This window comes from Falco peregrinus, chromosome 2 (genome assembly GCF_023634155.1).
Source record: "Falco peregrinus isolate bFalPer1 chromosome 2, bFalPer1.pri, whole genome shotgun sequence".
Lineage (NCBI taxonomy): Eukaryota > Metazoa > Chordata > Aves > Falconiformes > Falconidae > Falco > Falco peregrinus.
Window position 1 is genome coordinate 22,903,164 of NC_073722.1, and position 25,597 is coordinate 22,928,760.

General features: G+C 38.6%; 1 protein-coding gene across 39 annotated transcripts in view; it reads right to left on the reverse strand.

Annotated features, from left to right (window-relative positions):
• Positions 1-25,597, reverse strand: part of ANK2 (ankyrin 2) — a 382,481-nt gene that overhangs the window by 151,073 nt on the left and 205,811 nt on the right. For all 39 annotated transcript variants that reach the window (XM_055796029.1, XM_055796032.1, XM_055796031.1 and 36 more), the window contains one exon: positions 6,573-6,674. In XM_055796029.1, the coding sequence (XP_055652004.1) occupies positions 6,573-6,674 (102 nt within the window). The remainder of the gene's footprint in view (positions 1-6,572; positions 6,675-25,597) is intronic.

Here is a 25,597-nt window from a genome sequence, read left to right on the forward strand (position 1 = left end):
TATTCATAGATCTGAAGGGGGTTATTTGAGCATTTTTTGGTTTGTACTATTTGTCAAGAGCTCAAAACACTTCACACAGTCCAGAAAATTCCCGAGTTAACTCAACCCAGACATCAGGTAAAATTACTTAATTAAATCATGTTAATATGGGACTTTTCCATTTTGCACACTAGTCAACCACTTTTTCTAGCCTAATATATTCAGGTGTAAGTCCAGCTTTGACCTTAACCACAGTGCAAACCCACAGATCCTGAAAGTTGCTAGTGTTGCCACCTAACATCCAGGAATGCTTTACTGATTTCAGGCCACTAAGAAATTCCACAGCATCTATTCTGATGTTTGCATTCATCTGGCTCTGCTTTCACCTCTACAGTGCAAGAGGAGCTTTGCCAGCCATCTGCAAATGGGAAGCACTTTCTGTAGAAAATAAACCTGCAGCAATCCTAATCATATTACTCTCACAGCAAGCAAGAGAAGATGAACACTGGAAAAAAATACTTGTAATCGTTTCCATGTAATAATCACATTAACTGTGCTCTGTCCTAGGGTTGATCCTTTTTGTTAATATTGGTGCTTATAATCAAGACATAAAATTCACTGGATCTATTTGAATATAAGAACTTGAGTCTACATTTATTCGCTCCTAACTGAGGAACTTTATGTTTGCCAGGTTGTATCCCATTTAACTCGGCAAGCTTTTTGTTGACAGTAGGTCTTTTAATGGAAACTTTCTCCTAGACAGTAAGACAAGATTCTTTCTGTATGTTTTCAATAAGCAGCACAAGGAAAGCCCGAGTTCTTATCCTGCTCATCATTAGATTCCTTGGCACAGAAAACACAACTGCTCTCACTTCTGTATCTTAACTTCCATTTGACACATGCCTACTTTAATCATCTGCAGCTTTTCTTCAGCAGGGAAGGTAACGTCTCAAAATACTTTAGATTATTTCATTTCTTACTTCCATCTACTCTTTTCCAAAAATAAACAGTGGCCACAATTGTGGGGGTTTTAATGAGTTTTGACATTTTTCCAGTCTGAATGTCAGCCTGTAATTATTAAAAAAGGAGCAAAGAATTTTATGGAGGCTTTCTTGGTGATATAGAAAACATTTGGTTAGTATAAAGCTCCAGTTCAGGAAAACAGCCTTCTTCAGATTAGCACTTAGTTGCATGCTTAAATTAAATTAATTAGGACTTAAATGTAGTTTTAAAAAGACCAACACGTAGCTGATTTTCCACAGAATTAAAGACCTGGAGGTCTTGAGAACACCAGGAAACTCTGAGAACCTGTCCCTCTCACCCCAGATTCCTATGTCAGGGCTGCCTCTGCACATCCGTGCCCTCGCCCCGAAGCAGCGCAACTCAGCACAGCCTCGGCACCCCACACCACGCACCCCCTCCCACCTGCAGCCTTCGCCTGGTCCCATGCAGTGCATCGTGTCCCAAAGACACAGAGCGTGCGTGTTTGTTGTCTCTGGGTGAAAGTTCCTGAAATAACATGAGTGCTGTACCACAGACTATTAAAGAGGGATTTTGTAAAACACATTTTTTTAGCGTAATGCCACAAGTAAGTTGTGCACAATGTGGCTCACAGCCTGAGACAAGGCTTACAGGATCAAGGTTGGCTCGAATGTATTGAGGGGACTATGAGGAGCACCAGCATGCCCAGCACAGGCTTTCCCTGCAGCGTGAGGAGAGCAGTGCCTGCACTGGGCATCCCCTGCACTGCTCCCTAGTCTCACTTCAGAGAAAACCAGCTGTTTTAGGCCAGAAGGAGCCTGCGAGCCAACTAATACATACATAGTGTGGGTGATTAGGGAACCAGGACTCAGGAGTGGAACTAGGGAGGCAAGTCATCTAAGAGCATAGGCACACTCATGATGTTCCCAAATGTAACCAACGGGCGGGAGTTTAAATTGTTACATGCAGGGATATGGGAGTATACCAAGGGACACCACACCGATCACACCTTTCACTAATAACTGTTATTCACAAAACTCTTGCTCAAGACATGTCAAAGTCAATGCATGTCAGGAGCAGCATGTTCACAGTCTTCTTCTCCACTCCCAAACTTTCCCTGATTCTCTGCATCTTTTTGCCAGGAATTCTTCCTCTCTACAGCTCTTCCACTGTTGGAAGTGGAACAGAATAAACTGTGCTGCCAACAAGCTGAACCTGACACTACAGTAGCCTATGAAGGTGAACAGTCTTTGAAGTTTCAATTTAGATGGTGCACTGAAATTTTTAGCCTATCTCATGATGCATGAGTTACAAAACCGAGCTTATGAGACACTGGTATTGAATGATTTACTGATTTTCATGTCATTTTGATTAAATCTGGCTAAGATATAGGGGAAAGTTGGACACCATACAGCCTGAGCTTTCAAGTCCCCCTTCACAGAAATGCCACCGATTTCACCAGCATGTCAAGACATCTTTCAGGTCTGATGTAGACACTTGCATATTTATTTTAAGTCACAGTTCCAGTCCTATTAAATTTGATTATATTAGTCAAATAAGCGGTGCAAATGTAGGTCCCTCGGCTATGAAACAAAAGTAATTGGATTTATATGACAGACTTACAAAAGAGCCAAGCTAAAGCATTCTATCACATCACAGCCATATCCATGGTGAAACTTTAACAGTGTATTTTTACAGCAGTAACAACTTTCCTGAAAGAGGAGGCAGTATGTTAAGCAGCAAATTTAAGTACCTTTTTTTAACAATATGTAAAACAATTTATGTTATAGATAAGATTGACCAGTCATAAGAGGATATTTAAGTTTACAGTTTTCCGAAACACAGTAAAAAACCACGTCTACTCTCTAACCATCTGAGGGAAATCAGAATTGCATTGCTAATGCAAGTGAGCTACAAGATTTTGATCTGCTTGGACACAAGTTAGCTAGTCAGCTAAAGATACCACCCACTGAACGTTTACTTACTGGCTGAGATCTCACCAAAATAGCAAGGGAAACCTCAGACTTCCGCCATCTCAGGTCACAGGGGATCAGCTGCTTTGTGTGGGATGGCCAAGGAAAATCAATTGGCTGGCCACACTGCATTCAGTGTGATAATGTAGCACATGATATTACTATAAAGTCCAGGCTGCCCAGTGCTCTTTCTGCTGTGTGAGTGCACATTCTAAATTGGATTTCAACTTGCTCTTGGTGAAACAATTACCTCTACAGTTCCAGAAACTGTTCCTAAGGGAGGAGACCGACACTATGGAGTGCTAAACCTCCTCCTGCTTCCTTTTCACTTCAAAATGAAGAAGTGTTTTAGAACTCACTGAAGATACATGAAGTCATACACTAACTAAACAGTTGCAAAAAAAAGGCCAAGAAAGGATTTGGGCAACCAACAGACCAAGGAAGTCTTCATTAGAACTGAACCACTGATGTCAAAGATGCACCAGAAATTCAAAAGAGACTGGTTAAAATAGTACAAAGCTATTTCTTATAATAATAGGTTCAGGGTATACCTCAAGTAAGCCAAAGGAAGATGATGTATAAATACTTCCTTGGAAAAATTAATTCCAACTCTTTCTGCCTCAAAGTAAGCCCCTTACAGGTTTCTGAATGAATTTACTAGTAATTTTCATACAAGCAGCTTCCAGATATCAAAGAAGAAAACAAAATTTTCATTTATTCGCTGAGATTTCAGAACTATAGTAACTGCAACCCATATTCCAGAGACTGGGGAATTTGCCATCAGCACCCCTGGGAGGCCACCATTCCAGAGCATACTGCCCAGTGAGTTTGTTAAAATTCTTTCAGAAAAATGAAGACTTACAATTTTGTGTGGGATTATTGCTCTTGCTACCCAAGAAAACCCATGCTTTTGTAGCATTTCTTTGCTATCAAAGAAATCCATGGCTTCTAGAGCCCATTTTCATATCAGAGGAGGAAACAACTCAAGCTTTCAGTCTGATGACTCTCAAGCTCTCAGTCTGATGACTGACTTGGAGAATGTGTACCTTTCACCTTAGTAGTTAAAAAAAAAGTATTAGGGATGCTGCTTCAACAGCCTTTTCCCTTCTAGGTGCCCCCAAGATCAATTTATCAGCTATCACAGCTTAATGGAGTCATAATATAACTCCCTTACTAACTCCAAAGACAAATACAGCTTTATTTCCTAAATATTTTACTTATTTATAACAGGCATATGCACAGCAACTAGCAGCTCAGCTCCTGGACACAATTTACATTAGAAGCCACAACTGTGTCTCAGGACACAGTAATGAAAATTTTGATTATTTCTGATCTTATTCTAACTAATGATCAGAACAGATAAGACAATATGGGTGCTTTCTTAACACAAAACCTAAAATACTATTTTTACTTTGTTTTTCTCCACTATCCAGTACTAATAGGTTCCATCCCTACATACTTCACAAAGGAGAGTGCAGCTCCAAATGTCTTATACTTGAAATGTGCTCTGCCAAAATAGGAATATTTTTGATAAAATCAAAATGTAAAAGTAACATGAATGACAGGAGAGAAGATTAGATTCACAGTGGAATTATCTTTCTTTTCTTCCATAAAGCTTATATTTTTTATATATATATATATATATATATATATATATATATATACACTTTCCATCATTTTCCTGTCTTTATGTTATTTAGAGGATACTTTTCACCACAAAATAAATAAAAATTGAAAAACCTAATTTTAATATTGCATACAAGCAAATAATATTTCAATTCCAAGATCTGTTTACTAAAATACTAACTGAATGATCTGAACAACAAAGCATTAATACAATCCACAGATAATGTGCAAATTTACCTATTTATTTCACTAACATCTGCTCTCTGTGGTATGAATTAATTGCTATCTCATTCCCTCAGTATTCACATTAATTTAATGAGCAAGTCAAGTAATAACAGGCCCTGAAAACTAAGCATAAAACTAAAACCTCAGATTAGATTTCTTTATTTTGGAGAAACTTGTATCAACATATTGCAAATACGGCCAGGATAATTTCTTTAAGAATAGTTAAAAGTTTGTTACAAATTTAGACCTTTAATTTATTTAAGTTATTGCTGTTACTATCGTATGGATAAGTGTGTGCCCTGGAACAGAACTCTTACTCTAGGTATGACAAAAAACCCAGATGCTAAATAGTGTTCCCATGCTACAGAGCTTAAACCTAATGCACTGGCTATGAAAAAAATGATGTTTACAAGAGACTTCTTTAGGTGACTGAAAAAAGTTTTGCAATTCAGTTTTGGAATCTACTCAAACACTATTGCATTCACCTTTGCAAATCATTGCATGAAGAACAGTTAGTCTCTATCAGTTTCACTTTTCTCATTCATTCAAGCACACCTCACTTTAAAATATCAAGCGATGTCTTCACATGTAAGACAACGATACCATTTTTCATGCATGGCTTTCAACTTCTTCCTTGGCTTCGCCAAGGATGCCAGTCCACACTGTGCTTCAGACAAATGTTTGCAACAAGGAATCGGAACTTTTTAAACTAACCCCTACACCTGTGAAGCTGCTAGAAAAGAGGTCTTCGAAATAGCTTAAAAAAAAAAAAAAAAAAAAAAAAAAAAAAAAGACCCAAAACCTGACAGGTTTCCACTTGCCGTGGAATATATTAATCACAGTTATCTCACTGCCATCCTGTGCTCCTCTGTCAAGTTGTTGTAACGCCTGTTGCTCCTCGCCTCCTGTTTGTGATGCATGTTCTTTGGAGGAAGGCATAGCTTTCATTAAAATGAGCAACTCCCATTACATGGGCATGCCTTATTACAGTGAGTAAATGGATACAATAAACAAAGAGCAATAACTAACAGAGGGAAAAAATATGAGTGCTGGCATAGTCCCGCTTCTCCAGACAAAGAAAAGAATGAGAGACTCTCAGGATGGGCAAGACGACCGGGTAACGGGTGGGCCTCAGCTTCCCAAGCCTCCTGGCCAAGACAGTTCAGCCTCACCCCACCACAGCAACACACACCCAAGCAGACGGGAGCGGGGTGGGTTTTTCCGAACACAGATGCCTCCGGCCATCCAGACTGTAACTGTCTACAAGGAAACCAACAAGAATTTACCAAGAATTTTCAGCTTCATATCCTGGCATATTTCATCACAGCATTTACCTGTGTCCAAAGAATACTACATCATAACTTCCTCAACTAGAACTCTTTTTTCCCCCCTGCAACTTTAGTATTCTGAACAATACAACTGCATTTAATGCTCACTGTTTCCATTAGAACTGGAACTTCACAACAGCAGGTCCATTAGCATTAGACTACCAAAGCATACCTTAAGTTTTGATTATAGGTACTTCATTAACATATATCCATACCTGGAGAACATTGGCAAGAAAGAGAAGCTCAAAAAGTCTTGCACAAAGCTTTACTAAAAGCAGCACAGCTTTATAGGCATTATCAAGCTTCCTGTAGAAAGATACCACTGAGGAATAAGACTGAAGACATCACTTGAGGTGAATCAAAATACCTGGATGAAGTAATCTAGCCTGAAAAAACTAGTTTTTGAGGAGGATGTTCATGTAACTCACTCTTGCAAACTTCTGTCCTTCAAATATCTTACCTGATTACATGTGTTGATGTCTATTCCACTTTTCAGGTATTCCACTACTTTGTCCAGATTGCCAGCTCTAGCAGCTCGGAGAAAGCTTGCATTGCTGTCGGACTGTAAAAGATAAGAAGAAAAAAATCTCTAGTTAGCTCCTGCTTAAAAGAGAGCGCAACTTCATCACTGGTGAAAGGTTTCTGCATTTTATGCTGCAGGAGAGTAAAACTATGAAGAAAACCGACTTTCCATTATATCTGTGTTAATTAGCATACAGATACTTAAACAAGGCAATACTGGCACAAAAGAATGCACACCTGTCAGAGAGAGCAAAACAGAGCAATAATTGCTGAAGTTCAAAAATTAGCAAGAACCAAAGGGGGAAAAAAAACCCAACACAAACACAAACCAACAGAAATCATAGCAACTGATATTAGCAACAAGAAAAAAAAATAAATGCATTAACTTGCTAGCCATAGTTTTCTGGGGTTTTTATATACAAACACATATATGCTCAAAACTCTGGAAAATAATGGACCAATCCTATTATTGGCTATGCTACTTAAAAGAACATATACTTGCTTTGGATTTGTACTTGGCATAAAAAGTTACGTGACTACGGTGCATATTCATGCACACATACTGGTGAAAAAACAACATCCAAGAGCAAGAAAGTCCTGTGGCTATGTCTTATCTCCTGTGGCACAGAAGTGGGGTGTGTTAGAGGGAAAAAAAAATAGAAAATAAAAAGTCCTACAAAACCAGGCAGCACTGCAAGCGTAGCTAACCATAGAACAAAGCGGATGAAGTACTCAAGCCTGAGTAGCTAAATCCAGGATAATGTTGTAAACATGCCCACTCCTGAACTGCCTGCATTCATACATTCACATTTAAAGCCCCATTAGCATTTATAGGTTAAAAAAAGTTAAATCATGTTTTTGTTTTTCATCTAGGTTGTGGGATGTGCTGTTAAGCAAGGGAGCGTGAAATGTGTCAGCCCTCCTGCCTTTATCTAAGATTAAAACATGAAATTACACAGGCTATTTGAAACCAGCATATACTTTGATGCTCACCCACATATGAACCTACACACAGGTAAATTGACTACTAATGCAACCGCAGAGATCAGAAATAAAACAAAGGCATACAACAGAAGTAATGATTAAACAGAACAAGAATTTTCAAATGCACACAGAGACAGTAAAAATTTTCACACTTAAAATATATAAATAGAGTAATGAGCTTCAAAAAGCAGATAAATAACCATGAAAGCCTGTTTTGCGGGGATGTGATTAGATCGGTACAGGAGAGCACGCACACCATTGGACTAGTACTCGGAGTTCCTGTGAAACACCTCCAACTGAGCATGTTTCTCATCTAATTTCACTTCCCTCCCTAATTTCACCTTCAGAAACATCGGCTGAAAAACATTCTTTCACATCATGAAAATATCCTAAAAGCCTCCTACTTTCAACATATTAATACTGATCAACAAAGAAATTTACTTCAGTCACCCAATCCATTTCGATGCGTTTATTTCAGTCACCCTACATATCACGCTGTACTAACTCACTTCACAATCCCCGATTCCAACCTATTTTAATCTGCAACAGATGGATGTCATCAAAATGATTCTTCTTACAACTGCGCGACATGCCAAGACAAAAATATTTCCTTTTAAATTCCTTTGCAAACTTAAGCACATATTCCACATCTTTTACTGCTAAGAAAACAGACCCCCTTTCTAAACCCGCAGCAGGGTGAAGGGAAAGGTAGGGCAGGAATTCACATTGACAGAACCCTTTTCCAGCTTCAGGCTTCAGTCAGGCAGGCATTTGGATGAGGCCTGATGCAGAAGCAGATTCTGACAGGTACATGAAAGAGATGCCTTTTTCAGATGGAAGGATAGCTATTAGCACTGCACCCTCTCCTGTGATGCGTACATGCACATCAAGACACAAAATGATATTTTAATGTTTACATGTCCTTGAAAAATCAACTGTCTTGGTGGCAAAATCCAAGAATAAATATTTGAGCATGAGGGGTAAATTAAAATACCTGAAATTAATGGGAAAAGCATCTTTGGCCTCAACAGGAAACATGTTTTATGGGTTTTGCCTTTTTTTTTTTCATGATCTACTACTTCTACAATAATTTGCCATGTCAAAGCTGCAAACATCTATTTTTATACTTGTAAAAGATTAAGTGAGAATAGTACAACAAATTAACATCTACAACTTTGGTTTTATGAGCGATGAATCAATCATCACTTGTTCTTTCAAGCAGAGTAACAGACTAACGATGTTAAAGTCTCAATTACTGCTGAAAGCTCAGGTTGAAGCTAAGACCATAGGAATACATTCCATTTGTTGCTGGCTAAGAAGATGCAAACAGTGCTTTCAAAACAGGTTCTCATTTCCTTGATTCATACTTTCATTATATCAAAATTAAATTACTGCAATGCACATCACTTCTAGACACATTACATACACCTGAATATCAATCACAAGGCAAAATATGAACTTCTTGCCTCTGTGAGGAGTTATTATGAATTAAGTCTTCATCGTTAACTCCTGGTACAGGCATTTTTATTGCAGTGTCTCTTACTGTGTGTATTCTCACTCTGCAATAACAGTGCTTGACTGTGAAGAGAAGAAAAACAAAACTACTGAAGTCCCAGTGAAACACGACGAGATATTGGTGCTTCATTTGGGTGCCTCTGAAAATCCTAGTCTACATGATCTTTGCTTTTTTACACATTTTTTCACTGTAACATGGACTGATCTCGTATTAGATGAACGAGACTGTACCTATCTCCTCATAGTCTGGCCTCTCCTATTTCAAAATAGATTCTCACAGACTTGCATGAAGTTCTCATTTATGTCCAACTAGAACACACAAATAAAAGACCTGAAGCAACAATTCAGCTGAATTTGTATACAAATTCACATACAAATACCAGTGAGTGCTTCCATGAAATACTCAAAAGATTCAGCACTGTGTTTTAAAGCTTAGAAGTCCTAAAAGTCAGGAGTACTGTGATCTGTATTTTCTTTCCTGTTTTGTCAACTCTAATTTTTTGTACCTAGTTAGTAGTTTGTCCTTTGCCCCATTCTTCTAATGTCTTTAAAACACCCTTTTGTCAGTACTACTGTCTCAGCAATTTACTTACTTCAGCACATTATGAATTCAAATCCACTTTAACAAAATAATCTCAGTAGTCAGTAGCAGCAGTTTTCTTACCACACTATGAAACGATGATTTTTTTATCTGTGGGCTTTTCCAATTGATTCAGTAATCCCACGAAATATGTTGTTTGCTTTCATGTAGATCTTTAGTTGAATTCAGGACACGTTTCAGTGGCACAAAAGCTGGCATATTGGTCTTTGCTAGTTTGCGGACTGGTGAAGACAAACTGTCAACATGCTGTCATTTGAAGATACTTTCTTTACAAGAAAGAAGATAAAAACACAGAGCCAGAGTCCTTTGCACCATATGATACGTATCACGTCATCTCTTCTTATGCACACACCCTGAGGCTGGGTTTGCAGTGCGGTTTTTTAGGAGTTTTACATATGTACACAGACTGCACTCAAAAGCAAGCACCCTACCAATACAGAAAATAAAGGCTTACAAGAGAATATGGCTCCAGCAGCTACCAGCACCCACATGAACATGAGAACATGAGAGGCTTCCAATCTGGGAAACTCGAGTGTCGTGACGACATGTTAATTTGCAAAGTCTCAGCTGGCATCTCTACATGTCACCCACTGTTCAGGTAGTCAAAGAGATTCTTAATTCTGACTGACATGTGGCCACTAAGGCTGGGCAATCTAATATGTTATAAACCCACTATTAGAATAAGATGTGAAGAACTGAAGAATATATAGCTGATATTTTATAGTATGGGACAAAGGCACCATCTGTGGACATAACAAGCTTTTTCTAATGCACTACTCCAAGATATCCAAACTGCTCTATGAAAAATGCACCACCAACAGTAGTTAACATTTGACTGCTCCCTAGAGAATTTTTCTTTTCACTACAATCATGATTGAATCTAGACGATGTACTTGCAGTTCTACAGATACCAATTATTGATGAAAGAAAAGGACAACAGTCACTGTAAAAAAAAAACCCAAAAACTATACCCAACTTCCAATACATCTGCAGTGAGAGTACTACAAGTCCTTGATAAGTACTTTTTTAAAAAACTCTGTTTGCAATGCAATTCTAATAGGTGCTATAGATTTGTGAGGACTATTTTGTGTTCTTGAACTTCATAAAAAGCTCCTATCTTTTAACTTAACTTTTCTTTATTAACTTTTGACTGAGGATAGGCAATTTCAGCCAGAAATCAAAATTTTCAGAGCACTATAAACAACTGAACTACAATGTGAAAAACATCACTATAAGCTTAAGTACATTCACAGCAGAATGTAAACATGTTCTTTGTAAGTACACAGTTGTCAGCCACTGCATAAGAAAAATAAGAAACGATGAAGTGAATATATGATTACTTTTTCTAAATGACTGAGAGGCTGTGGATCCAACTTCCTTTCTGCTAATTGCAATGTCAGAATTTTGCCTGAACTTGAAACATATAGCTCAGGGAATCCCAGTACTTAGAGCATACATGGAAATTAGTATTTTATTCAAATAGTCTAAATCCTTCCCTTCTGGATGCTCTGCCCTCGCCTGTGGTTGCCTTTCTTGTCTCATAGCATACTGCACCACTTACTGCACATAGCACACACCTGTTACTCAAAGGCAGTTTAGAGAGCTGTGCAAAAATAAATTGTAAAATCATATGCTATACCAAACCCATAGGAATTTCTCCACATATTCCAATTTGCTAGTGAAAACCAACTTCATGCTTAAGAAGGAAAGATTGGGGGAGTAGGAGGCTTCAGTTTTCAAAAGGCAGCTCTCATATTAACACCATCCAAAACACCCAAATACTTGCTTCAAATGATGGCTATAGCAAAATTATCCCCGCAGGCTGGCTTTGGTTTTTCCCCCCCCTCCAGATAAGGTGAATGACCCCAGCCAGCCCATCATCACAAATATCTCTGTGGGACAACAGAGTCTAGCAAAAAGGCCTGCTGAACAATTCTCATCTGTTAAATACAGTTTATTAATTGAATGACAGGAAAAACAGAATTCAAAACTGATGTGTAACAACCAAATGGTAGTTTTACACTTTAACGTTTTTGGTTTGTATGTATATGAAAGTGTGCCCCTGAACACTGACAACCCTGTTAGGCTTACCTTTCAAGCATTGACTCTGGCACATAGTGCTTTGATCATATGGAGAAAATGTATTTAGCTATAACTTTTGTAAAGGCCAGCCCCGATCAGCAAGCGAGCAAAACCTGCTATGAACTTGCACGCTTTATATAAATCAAGACATTCAAACCATTAACAGTTATAAAAACTTCCATGTTAAATCGAACTCTGTAGTGTTGTTGCATGTGAGATCAGCATGAAGACAGAATTTGTCAGTAGGCAGTGTTCGGGGTTCGCTGACAGTGTTAATGCCAATTACAAACTTCAGAGCTGTGGGGCAGTGTTTGTTCAACAGCTGTTTCTATAATTAGTAAAATGCTGATGGCTTGTTAACTCTTCTTCATTAAAAAGCTCTCAATTGACTGGTGGCTCATCATGTTGATATATTCAGGTAATGCCTGGAGCTGCGAATTCAGCTCACCGCAGAAGGAAAGTTGCATGATCTGAACTCTGGGTTTCATGGCTTCTTGATATTATTCAGTACTTAAAAAGATGCAGGTATGTAAACACTTTCCATTAATTTTTTATTATGCCACACTTACTAGTAGCATGTCAATTTATGATCCTACCCTTGAGAAAACCACTAAATTTTGTCCCAATTGGCTTGGTTATTCTCTGATTTCAGAAACCATCTGTTCAAACCAGCCATCATTTAATTGGGTGCAACTCTAAAAGCGGCACAGATGAGGTGTTACCATTACCCAACTCATTTGTCACATATGTATTTTTTGCCAGTGTGGTAGCTTTTTCCATACCAGCATTCAAATGTAAAAGATAGAACTTCAAAAGGAATGTTTTTTCCTTGCAGAACAGTTTCGGTAAAACTTGCCAGCAAGTAAGTTTTTCAGTGGCTCATATTTTACCTTCTGTACCCTAAATTACTGCTTTATTGAGCCAGAAGTGCTGCTGATCTCCAAAGGGCATCGCACCAGAACAATGGTGATATTGTGAACTGCAAGCCTAAGATGCAGCTATGACTGCAAGAAGGCAAAAGATTTTTAATTTAAATAAAAAATAAAAAATTTGAAACTACCACAGCTGAGTCTCAGCCTGTGGTTCTGATATGAATGCCAGAATGTGAACTAAATCTTGCACTTGCAATGGCACAGGCTCAGCAATCCAATGCTGGTAAATGAGTTAAATGAGATAATAACAGCTGTAATGGAAACATATTTTCCCAGCCTTTAATGAAATAACATCCATCTTCTGAAAGAAAAGAAATACAACAGTGCTTTACTTTCAAAGCCCCTTCCTTTGCTTATAAAAACACGTTTTCCTCCCACTAATTTACTGGAAGACATGAAAGAAGACAAATTAAATCACAGATCTTAAAGAAATTTCACTATCAAAATTCCAGGATGAACAACATGCCAAATTTTCTTATTTCAACTTCAGAAAAGTATTTTTATCACACAGCTTTTCCCATTCAAGCACGTTTAGGCATTTCAGATTAATTCATCCTGCTATGTACCTTTGGTTGTACAGAACGTGTAATAAACAGTTGAACTATAAAGCCCACAATTCTAAAATAGCAGCCTTAACTAAACAAGCACCTCTTTCTTATCATCTCATCCAGGAAAAAGACACAACTGACCTTAGAATAAATTAACATTTTTTTAAGAAATGAGAAGCTGAATTACAGGAACTGTTAAGTGTGAAGGGGAAGACAAGGTTTCAGAGAGAAGAGATCGCTAGTAAGTTAAATATTCTCTACCAAGATGTGGCTAATAGCACATAGCAATTAATTACTTTCATCTCAGGAGTCTGTCTCTCTAGGTTGATGATGATGGTTATAAATCAGAAAAATAAAAATATTCTTTCAAGTACATACTATGCACCTGAATAATTTAAGGCGCTTTGTGTATTTAAGCCAATTAATCATAGAATGTCACAAAGGAGACTGAGAAGTTGGCACCTCTTTTACCGGCACTGAGCTGGAACTGTGGCTGGAGTTGCCCTCACCATAGTGTTGCACAGAGTATGGACACGGGCCCACGCTTGGCATAAAGACTCTTGCTACTTACAACAAGTGCTGGGTAATAACAAGACAGTGAAATAGCTACCGGAAAAGAAAAAGCTTTTGGGCTATAGACTGCATATGACCCAGGTTTAAAACATTTGGTGATTTCAAATCAAAACTAGCTCATACATATTTAAAGACAGAAAATTATTGTCTGCCACAGAAACCTGTGACAGAGTTGACTGGATTCAAGAGTGACCCCTTCACTATGTTCTGTGTGCCTCGCAATGGGTATCTACTACGGGATGTGTAGGAGCCAAAACTATACAGTGCCAAAGCAGGTGGGAAGACTAATGTTGTTTGTATTTATTATACATATGGGTAGAAGCTTTCCTACAGTAGACAAAGAGGCTGCATCCCAGAAGAGATACAGTGTGTAATAATATTCAAGATTTGGAGTGTCCCTGAGAAATGCATTTCATTGGTATGACTGGAGATGGAAAGAGCCATCGCAAAAAAGAGCCCAGTGAAATAAAACTAGGTTGAGGCATGCATTATGATTCATGCATGTTATAAAATAACAAATGTATTATAATTCCAATGTATTTTTAATAAATATTTTTGTTGAATTGTTGAGTTGAAAGACTTCTTCCAGTGATTTTAATATTTGCATATGACGGTTTTGTAGTAGTTTGGTATCTTATTACAAAGACTGTTCTCCGAAAGCTGCATTTGATATTTAGGAAGTTCCTTATTGCTGTTACACTATCCCAACAAACATGGATTTTTGAGAAACATAAGGAGGAGAAAACTTATGCCTCGCTATGCAGCTTTATCTGAATACCAGTTCCTGCTACAAGACTGCTCCAGACAGACACAACTGAAAGTTATTACATGTTTATGGACCCTTCTAATTTTTACTAATGGAAAAGCCAAGCTTCAGCTAGCTTCTATCTTATGATATTGATGGGAAAATTCCCAATTATTTGCACAGGATTACTTTCATTTTATACCGGTTGTTATATTTCAACACCTTTCACTCTTTTGCCAGCTCCTCTTTGAAATTCCAGAGCTTGCAGGATACCAGCCATCCAGCCACTCTTTTCTTTCCACTGGAATGTACAAATGCCTAATGAGTTTTGCTGTGTTTTTAACCAGGAGGAGAATAAAGGGCTACATTTGGCAAAACATTTCAAAATACGCTTAATTTTTACCACATCTTTAGGTCCAATTGATCTCAAATTAAAACAGATTTAAGCTATGTGCTAAAGGACAGATTTAAATACATGATTAACTGTGTTCCTGAGTTTGGGCCAATATTAGCAAATACAGCAACAGCAAAAGAGTAAGATAAAATTAATGTAAAATCAACCGCAATTTGAGCCAAGAAGCAAATGTCTTCTATAAACCCTTTATGATGCTTAGCGGCCACAGACATCTGTAGGAGTCCTCCCACTATGGTCATTAATCTGACATACTGGACACGCTGCCAACTGACTTTTACTGTGTCAATGAAGGATTTGTGAGAACAGAGGCAAAACTGCATAGTTTTCCATGAAGAATAGAATAAAAAAATTTTGCCCAGCTGCATATTCCTTCCAAACACAGTATCTGAAAAGATAGAAGGTATTTTAATCCATACTGATTTTAAAATTTAAAGTAACATCAGTAATACGGTTCTAATCCAAAACAGCACTTCAGTACTAGCTGAACTTCAGGCATGTGAAATCCCTGCTGTCCCACTGAGCTATCTGTGTTCTCAAAATCAAATATTTCAGTGTAAGTCCAGTTTTGGAAAGAATGGGTGCAAGCCTGAATTATACTCATCACTATGAAGCCAAAAAATAGAATCTCAAAAGTGCCTGGAAAACATAGCCTGGATTTAAAAAAAAAAAAAAAAAAAAAAAAAAGAAGAAAGAAAACAAACAAACTGAAAACCAACAAACCAAATCCCAAAGGTTTTGGGTTTAAAGAATGAAAGCTTTTACCACTGTCTAAGTAATCCTACAAACTAGAAAAATTGTCATGTCTTTTATCAAGGCTTTTAAACTACTCTAAAAATAGAAATGGGTAATTCTGTTGTTTAATGGGAATATTTCCTGTACTGGAATTTGAGTGAAAGTATCATTTAGTCATTTCCTGAAACAACAAGGGTTCAGGATATGTTCAAAATAACCACAGGGTCAGTCTTAGTTTTTCTACGCAACACACGCATTTACTGAAGTCACTTAAATAATTATATGGAACCAAGATTTCCACTAAAGGAACTGAATAATATTAAAGGAAGGAAAAATACTGAGGATCATTGGGATACCGTATACTGAGATTTTGAGGTGTTAGGAACAACTTTAGAACTTGGCATGCACTTAAATGGTTTCCATGGCAAGTTTCCATTACTAATGATGTTCCTAAATAGAAAGGTAATAATGCTGGAACACCTCTAGGAAGAATTAGGATGCCATTCCAAGCATATCTAGCAGAATAATAACTAGGCTTAGCAAAAATGTAGCCTGTAAGTGAAGTTTATGACAGACTGTTGACAGATGATTCTATCACTCTCATTAATTTTTCATCCCTTTCCATCCCTTGTCTTGTGGTTAAAGGGACATCTTCTAGTAAGTGCACTAACACCACCAGTGCCAATGAATCAAACAGCTTTACTTACCTAAACACCATTAACCAGTTGCCCATTGATTCAAACTTACTGGTACCATAAGCAGAAAAAAAATTACTTCATGTTTGAGATGGACTAAAACAGGTAAACAAAACGCAGCAGTTTCTAATTTAATGCCAGTTCTGCCAATACGACTCATCATAAAGACCTTATTTGCACAGAAAGGTAAAATGGATACCAAAGTAGTAAATTAAGAATTTTTAACTCTGTCCATTACTGAAAGAAACCAGGTTTCATTTAGGAGTTTTTTTTGTGGGTTGGTGGTGGGGTTTTTTAGGATGCATGCAAATAGCATCATACTCAGCACATATAATTTCCTTATCTCTCCACATTAATTTATCCCAAATCAGCTGAGGAGTTACACTTCAAGAACATCTAAACCCACACCAAACCCTCCCCTTCACCAACCATGACATCAGCTGTTTGTATATTGGCCATGGTATTAAGCACTCATCATCTCCCCTTGATCTCCAGCTGAACACTACCTGTGAAACCTCCTGTAATCCTGGGACTAAATTTCAAACAATTCAGCTCTGGGCAGCAGAAAGAGGTACCAGTTTCATCTAATTTCACCTGTGAAACAGCTACACCACTAATTGAAGCAGGCCCCATCAGCTCCCTATGGCAACAAGTAATAATAATAACAATGAAAAGGGATACTTCCTAAAAGTTTATCTCACTTTAAGGTAAGTGTCTAAAATTCAGAGAATGAACAGCTCTTTGGCCATGTTTCTGTAAGCCTTTGTTCTAGAAGACTGCAATGCATGGCACTGGCCTACTTAAGTATTTAAAACTCACTGGTTTTAAACCCAGGCACGCACTCATGTTTGCTGTAGCAAACAGCAGTGAAAGGGCCCTGGCTGGAGCACAAGTCCTACACTCTGCAAACACAGATATTTCCCAAGGTTTTGCAAATTGCTTATCACTTCTCAGTGTCACTGCTTCACAGGCAGCTCCCTGTATTGACTCTCCTGCTGTCTTGTACAACGACATGAAAATCCGCATTACCAAACCTGCTGTCTTGAGAAAACTTCTCCTCTGAATGATGCAGTAGGATTTGAGAATGATCCTGTCCTGAAACTCAGAGAGCAGTCTGTCCTAGGTAGTCTGAAATACAACATGATCCATGTCGTATTGGATCCATGTTGTATTCTTGCACCAAGGAGCAAGACTGGATCATATACTTTCAAGAGCAAACATGAAGGTAAATAAATATCCAAGTAAAGACGGAGACTAAATGTCCAGCAACTGCAAGAAACCCCAGCATTTTGGCATCTGACATTGTCTTTGTTTCAACACATTAAAAAAAGAATTAATTAAAACTATAATATAGAATTATGAAATAGTTTGTTGATTTTTTTTTAATGTTCTTGTTATTTCAAATATGACCTCTATCAAAATTTGACTCCCCATTTGAGAAATAATTTGGCATCATATGGACAATTCAAGAGAGTCAAAACAACACTACTGATTTCTTCAGCAAGATGGACTTGAAGCAGCAGACTGTATTTGATTTTAGTTTAGAAAAGACTGGATTATGCAAAGCAATTTTGCTATTTGAGTTGGCTGAATACCAAATGAATTGTTCTGAACCTTGTATTTGGCACAAGATTCACAGAGTCATCATATTCAGCTTGACTTGGCACTTTCTTTAATAAACCAAGATAGCCAATATGGCTACAGCTATATAAAACCATATAAAAGCACAGGAAATGTATAGCTAATTAAGTATTGTGCTGGATACTATATCTCTGTTTGGGGAAAAAAAACCATAGGATTTCTCCCTTTAGCACAAAACTTTGATGACATTTCTAATTTCCAGACACTTTTTTTCCCAACCTTTTTGCAAGGAATCACAATAATAAGTATAATAAAAGACTGTAAACCTTCTTATGGAAGTACAGCAATTTTCCTTTGTAGTCCTGCAAGCACTGTGACATCTCAGTCAAGGCAGATATTCTACAGCAACTGTCGGTCCCTACCAGAGCTGTATAAAGCCAAGACCTTATGATTAAATGTATCAAAGACATTATCAAAGTGCCTGATCTCTGCCTGCTATGAAAAGCTCTGAAGGCTGACTGAAAAGCGTCCAGAAAGGAAAAAAATAAAGGGGTGGGGGTGGTGGGAAAAAAAAACCCTCAAAGATCACATGCTGCTCGATTTGGCTCCCTCCTGCCTCCTCAAAGACCTGACCTCATGCAGAAGGGCCGCCTGGAGACTGTACATTCAGAGACAGAACAGTCTCAGAGTTTGCTTATTTCTGTCACAGGACCCGTCCACACATTTGCTAACAGCTCCAGGCCACTCACCTTCAGGGGAAAACTGTAATGCCTGCTGACATCCCCATATTCAACAGTGGCAGAGGCCTGTCCTCCCCACCGCCACCCCGGGAGCCCTGTGCCTGCCTTGTCCCTCCTGCCAACTGCATGCTTCCCATCACAACTGCGGGAACTTATTTATTAGTTCAACCAAAAACTGCTTGGTGGGGAAAAAAAAAATTATCTGAAAGCTCAAAGAAATAATTTAATTTCAGGTTTTAGCTTGAAGCAAGTTTTATTTCTGAAAACTGGTCCAGCTGTGTTGTCAGTGAAATAAGCAATAAAACCGGTCAGAAAACTTCAGCCAAAAAATAAATTTCCTATGAGAAAACCAAAACAGCAGCAAAATTATTTTCTAGGACAAAGCAGAACTCCTTGCTGGGCACGCCTCTGGTCTCCCCTGATGAATGCCATAATCCATCTCAACTACATTTCCTATAATGCACTGCAGAAATTCATGCAAATGCAAAGCGCAATGTTGACCTAAGAACAATTTTATTTTAGATCAATACAGGAGACCATAATATTTGGATATATAGGCATTAAAGGTTTTCTGATTTTCCAGTTCTGCCAGAAGTTTTGACACTATCTCCTTCCATTGCCAATTCTAAATGAAATAACCATTTAATAACAGATTTCCCAAACAGAGAAAGAAGAAAAAAAAAAGAAAATAAACAGAAAGGACACTTCATTTGCTGTAGACATTAAATAGGTATTCATCTCAGTGAGTTTCTTCTGGTTTGCAGAGCAAATGCTGCCATTACTGTTATAATCACTTACTGCATGCCTAACCCTCATGTCCTGCAGTCATCAGTGTGACCCCCCTGCACGTTCCTGGTCCCACTCACTGTAACTGGCATCTGCATAACGATCTCTGGGGCTCTGTCTCTACTGCAAACACAGAACATAATCTCATGTACTGAACAGACAGCAGCTTAAAATGAGTTACTAAGTTCAAGTTTTGAGAATTCTGGATGCAGGACCATTTATAGCAGTCATGTAAACTAGGATAATTGATTACTCCCATTCATTTGAAGGACTTGTTTCACTGACAGTGTTCTCCCTCCATATACCTAAACCTTTTGGCAGCTGACAACACTTTTAAGTGACTGCACAGCCCAGCGACAGCTGCTTTTTAATTAGTCAGTCGCAATAGCAAAAACAAAGCATGAACATGGAGATACTTAGCGGATCTCTTAATATTGCAAGCTATCACTTAAGATTCACCCAAAGCAGAGAGATCCTTTTCAAACCTATCATGCACAACCTTGATTTTAATTTTTCCCTTCGATTCCTGTTTTCTTCAGCCAAGACTTACCAGGGCTTCAGGCTCTTTACTTGCTTCACTGTTGCATCCATAATAGTCAGGGGTTTTATCCAAATCGTGTATGTTCCCTTGTGTTCTCAAACCCTTATCTGAATGACAGGACTGGCAAATCGGTGCATTGCCCATATCAGTTCTTCTGCTAACTCCTACAAGTGGGATTGCCCTTGCGCCGCAGAGGGTGCCCAGCGCTCCTGAAGGCCAGTTGTCGATCCAGGAGGAGGATCCTGCCTGTGCTCCGCTCCCTGACCACTCGTACCGGGCTCCCTTCCCCGAGCCGTCCTGTGTCATGGAGAACCCGAAACCCCAGCAACTGCAGGCAGCAGTCGGTGACCATTTCCAATTCAGGCACTGCCTGGCTATTTTTACACCTACCAGGCCAGCTATGCATGTAAATGGCATTGGGGTGGGGTGGAGGGGAACCGCTTTCCAGCATACAGCCAGCCTGCCTAGCATGTAAAGTTAAAGTCCCGCTGAGTGAAATGCCTCTACATGTGAGGGTTATTGAATTACCCAGTTGCATGCCTTTTAATGTTTTGATTTTTTCCCTACCACACTCAGTCTCGCTGTGTTTACATAAAGCACTAAATTTCAGAACGTTGCTAATGCCTCCTGAGTTTCTAACTCAAAAAGGTGATTAATTCAAGCAGCACCTATTTGATATTTAAAAAACAAGACAAAATGTATGAGTACAGATTTCACAACCATTTCATTCCTGTGATTCACATGGTATTTCATGCTCATGTAGATAATAACCGTGATGAGCTTGCTAATGGAATTGATATAACCCCGGGTTTGATTTCAGAGGAGCTCAAATATATACAAAAAGGACAATCTCTGATGCTAGATCACTTTAGCTCTTGTCTATGTCAAGTCTGATCTCGGTTTGGGTTTTCACTGTTGTTTGGTTTAGAGTTGGGTTGGTTTTTTTAGCTAGGATAGTAATTATTTTTAAAAAAGCAACAACAAAACAACCCAATGCAAACAAACAAACGAAAATCCCATCAAAATTGAGAATAAGGACATTCCCTCTAGGTATGAGTTAGTTATCATCATTGTTCTCAGTAGGATAAAAATAATTTTGAGGCTTGCATTTTGGAATTCACCCATTACCCCAGAAAAGGCCCGCTCCAGAACTAAAACAAAACAAAACACCCCAGAAAGTTAACTGAGAAGTAATCAGCAGTTTTCAAATGCTTCAAGAACAGCTGGAGGTAATGGAGGTAATGGAGACAGGCTGCCTGTCTGTAGGTAAGAGTCCCATAGAATACATCACATGGCACAAGCAACCTGTAAGTGGAGCTGGGCTTGTATTTGAAAAATAAGCCCCAAAGTCCTCAGAAACAGAGTGATCCCTCCAAGAATTTTCACATCTAGCCAACATTTTTTCTCTTTGGGGTTTTAAAGGGTTGCTAGCACTGCAATACACGTCAGCAGGCAGCTGTCCATAGCATCCTATTGATTTCTACCCAGTTACCCTTCACAGCAGTGCCAGCTATAATCAGAGAAAGCAAGCTTTCCCCAGCCCCCTTTTAAGGATTATTGATCAGTATAGGGTTCTCTTCTGTGTTAATTACCGTGAGGTAGATTTAAAATGGCTCTATAATTTTTCCTTGACTGATGAATGCTCCAGGATTGGATTGTTCAGCTCCTTTGATAAGCCTCAGGCGCTAGGATGTGTAATGAGCATGAATACATGCTGGATAGATGCATGCACAAAATAGTTAAATTCATTGTCACTTTAGTTATGTGATTATATATTTGCACTGAACTGAATGAAACCTGAACTACAATAAGGCCCCAACAACATTTTTACCTGCAAGTGGTAAATACAAGAGATGGAATGTTTAATCTTACATTCAGACAGCCTGACCTTAATGACTAATGAACAAGTCAAGGGTTCAGCTCACATTAAATCTGCATATTATAATAATAAAATACCATACATACACACATTACTTCTTAGCTCTAGGCAGGTTCAGATGCAAGGTGACCATCCTGAGAGTGACAACAGCCCCAACCGCTGCACCTGCACTGGACGTCTGGTTGCCACAAAACTGAAAGCAGTCACTGCCTTTCACCAACACCAATGATAATTCAGAAATGTTCATGCAAGGCTAGCCTTCCAATAGTTAGCTGGCAATGATTTGCTTTAACTCTTGCAAGGCATTACCCTATGACGGTAAGATGTATATACATTGCTGTAACTTCTTCGTGCAGTAATAAAAATAAAAGGATGCAAGAAGAAACCCCACCCAATGCTTGGCTTGACCAAAAGTCATATAACCAAGATTCCAATGTAAAGTTAAACTAGAGATCCTTGGATAGAGCAATCTAATGTGAAATTAGCCTACTAGAAAAAAATAGAAGAGTGAAACAAGGCGTCAGCTCAATGGGGAAAGGGTGGCAAGCAGTGAGTAGCATGAATTCCTTTGAAATCATGCTTGCAGAAAGCAACAATCTGTGTAGACATCTGATGGAGAGTAATGGATAAGCTTTGTGCCAGGGCATTTCAACAATATAACTGTTGTTTGTCCAAATGGCTCAAAGTCATTAGGGCAAATTACTCAGAAAGCAAACATGTTCATGCGTTGCCAGACTTAGTTAGGACATCACATTCTAACAAAGTATACGTCTTGGGATGCAGGATTCAAAGCCTTTGTGGAGGAACATGTCGCAGTATCTTTGTAAGTTCCCATGCTCTTTTTTGCTGCTGTTGTTTGGGCTGCATATCAATCCCATCAGGTGGCATTGAAGAAACCAAAACACAAAGGCATGGTTTTCAGGCAGGAAATGCACACCAAAGCATCTTAGTCATCCTCTCTGTGCAGAAAAGTCAGAGCTTGCTCTGTGTTACACTGCCAGAACTGCTCTGAAGCCCACGACCTTGCATCTCTTCACAGAGGAGCCGAACTTTTTAAAGAGCCTCCTGTAGGTAATTCACTGAATCCATTTGTTTTCCCATGTTTTAATATACCCTTTACTCCCCAGCAGGGCAACAGACCTTTTTGCAACACTAACTCAAAGCCTTAATTACTCCTTTAACTAAAAAAAACGTTCAAAACCACTTTAAAGTACCTGGTAAGAAAGAGAGCAGAGTACCTCGTATACTATACTTAAGCATTGATGCTAGGGTGGCAAGCAGCTGACTGAGACGAGATCCCCCTTGTCCCCCCGAATGTTGATACTATAGGAGACACGTGAGAACCCAGTAGTCCAGAAACCCTCCTTTTTGCTCCAGTCTGCACCTTACACTCACACCTCAAACATGTATTTCCCTGACACTTCTGGGGGGGGGGGGGAAATTCACACTGTTCTTCATTTTGAGTGTTTAAGCTTGCCACAGTACTTGTGGTAAAAGTGTAAACTGGTTGATTCATCTTGGCAGGTTTTCCCCAAAGTTAGCCTTGTAAAGTGGCAGCGTTAACTGTGTCAGATTTTTTTTTTTTTAAGAGAAATATTCTAGTAATGTGCTTTTGTCAGAAACCCCATTCTTCCCACTCCCTTGCCTTCAGAAGTCAAATCCTAGTTACCCACATGTCCAATTTCCTTTATTCTTAGTCAATAAGCTTTTGAGTTTGAGTTTTCACCCACCAAATTCTGTCTGACACTGAGACAACAGGGAATAAATTAAGGAACTTTGGTACCACTTAGAGGAACCAAGGGACTGCTCTAGTTCATTTGTTGCAAGTTCTCATAACACTACTCTTTGCTTCACCACAATTTCAGAACACCCCTCTTTCTCCTGGCGTCATTTTTGCATGATGTGGTGGCTCATTATAACACTTTCCTTAGCTATTGCTTGGGGGAGAATTCCATCTCTATGGGGAATTTTCTTCTGGCAACTTTTGCATTTTTATACCTCCCAAATAATGCACAGTGATCAGAAATCACCAAAAAAAAAAGCAAGCTTAAAATCCTTGGTAAAGACCATTAACAGTATAATGAGCTCTCTGCAAAAAAATATAGAACCATGCGAACACTATCAACTGCCTTCTCTATTTCAAACCATGCTATAGGCTTTGGGAAACATTTGGATTTCATCACTTGAGCTCGATTATCAGCTTTTCAGCAACACAAAGCTAGTACACAAAACACCAAAGCCCTCAGCAGACTTCTGGGAATTGCGTCTTGCAAGAGTTTTTCCATTAAGCACAGCAAAACAGACCTTCAAATTTCATGCAATCAGCCATTAAGTACATTTACAGGAGTCTGATTTTGTTAAATTTTCTACTTCTTTAAACAGTTTTCCTAATCATGACATTTAGAAGAGAAGCAGCTGTAGATAAAATTAAATACAGCTGAGTAAACATAATTCATTTTTAAACTTGACCAGAACGCGCCCACATTATTTTTTTTGACAAAAGTGAGGTCTAGTATGTTATATAATGCCTGTTCTGAACAGCATCTGACATTTCATAAATATTTTTCTCAGATATGTACCTGGCTTGGTTTAAATGTTAGCACAAGACAACTTCTGACAAAACAACTACCAACTTCCTTGCCCAGCAAACACCTGCCTGCATTTGCAATTCTTGTTACGGGCTGGTTTATTTCCAGTTTGCCATATCTAAAAATACTGAACCTAGTCAAAGGATGAAATATGGATGTAAAACACTTGTAAATTCCTGTAAATTAAAAGTTGAAAACTAACTCCAAAGATCAACATAGACAGTATTGCCCAAGACCATATAAAACACTAAGTGAAAAAATAAGCCTTATCATCCAAAAGATGAATGTTAGAGACAAAATTATATCGGAAGAAATGTCTTTGCAGATGTAACATTGCACTTTTGTCATACTTACACATACGTTATGCTTCATAATGTCACCAAGAATAAGAATAAGCATATAGTGGTTATAATGTCATCAGCAAGAACTTACTCTCCTAATTACAGTATTTCTTCTGCCCCCAGTTTCTGGTTTCACTTTCCAAAGATTCTTGTTGTAAATGGAGTCACTGCTAAATACTTTGACTTTCCTACTACTGGCCATCAAGAACAGCACAATATAAAACCCCTGATTTGCTGCTACTTGCAAAATCTCAACAAAGACCTCAAAGACTAATAAGTGAGAAGCAGTGAAATCAAGGCTGTAATCTCATCTGCAGATGGAGACTTCCTTGTACAGCGTACTGTTCCACAGCGCAGAATGGAAAAGCTTGTGTCAAGTAAGATGGAACAGGACTAGGGACAGTCACACACCCCCAGGTATGCAGCAGCAAATGCACAAGTGCCCTGCTGCTATGAAGGGTGCCGCTTTATTCTTTTTTGCCATTACAATTAAAGCTTAGTTTGTCAGTAATGGTTTCAATCATGCCCTGGTGTAGCCCAGTGCTGAAATAACAATTCAGGAGGTGCTGTACAAACAAACAAACATTGATGCTGCAAAATGCAAGACAAAAGGGAAAAATGAAGAGAGAAAAAGTTCCAAGTATTGAGATATATCACAACCTATATATTGTTAGTGACATAAATC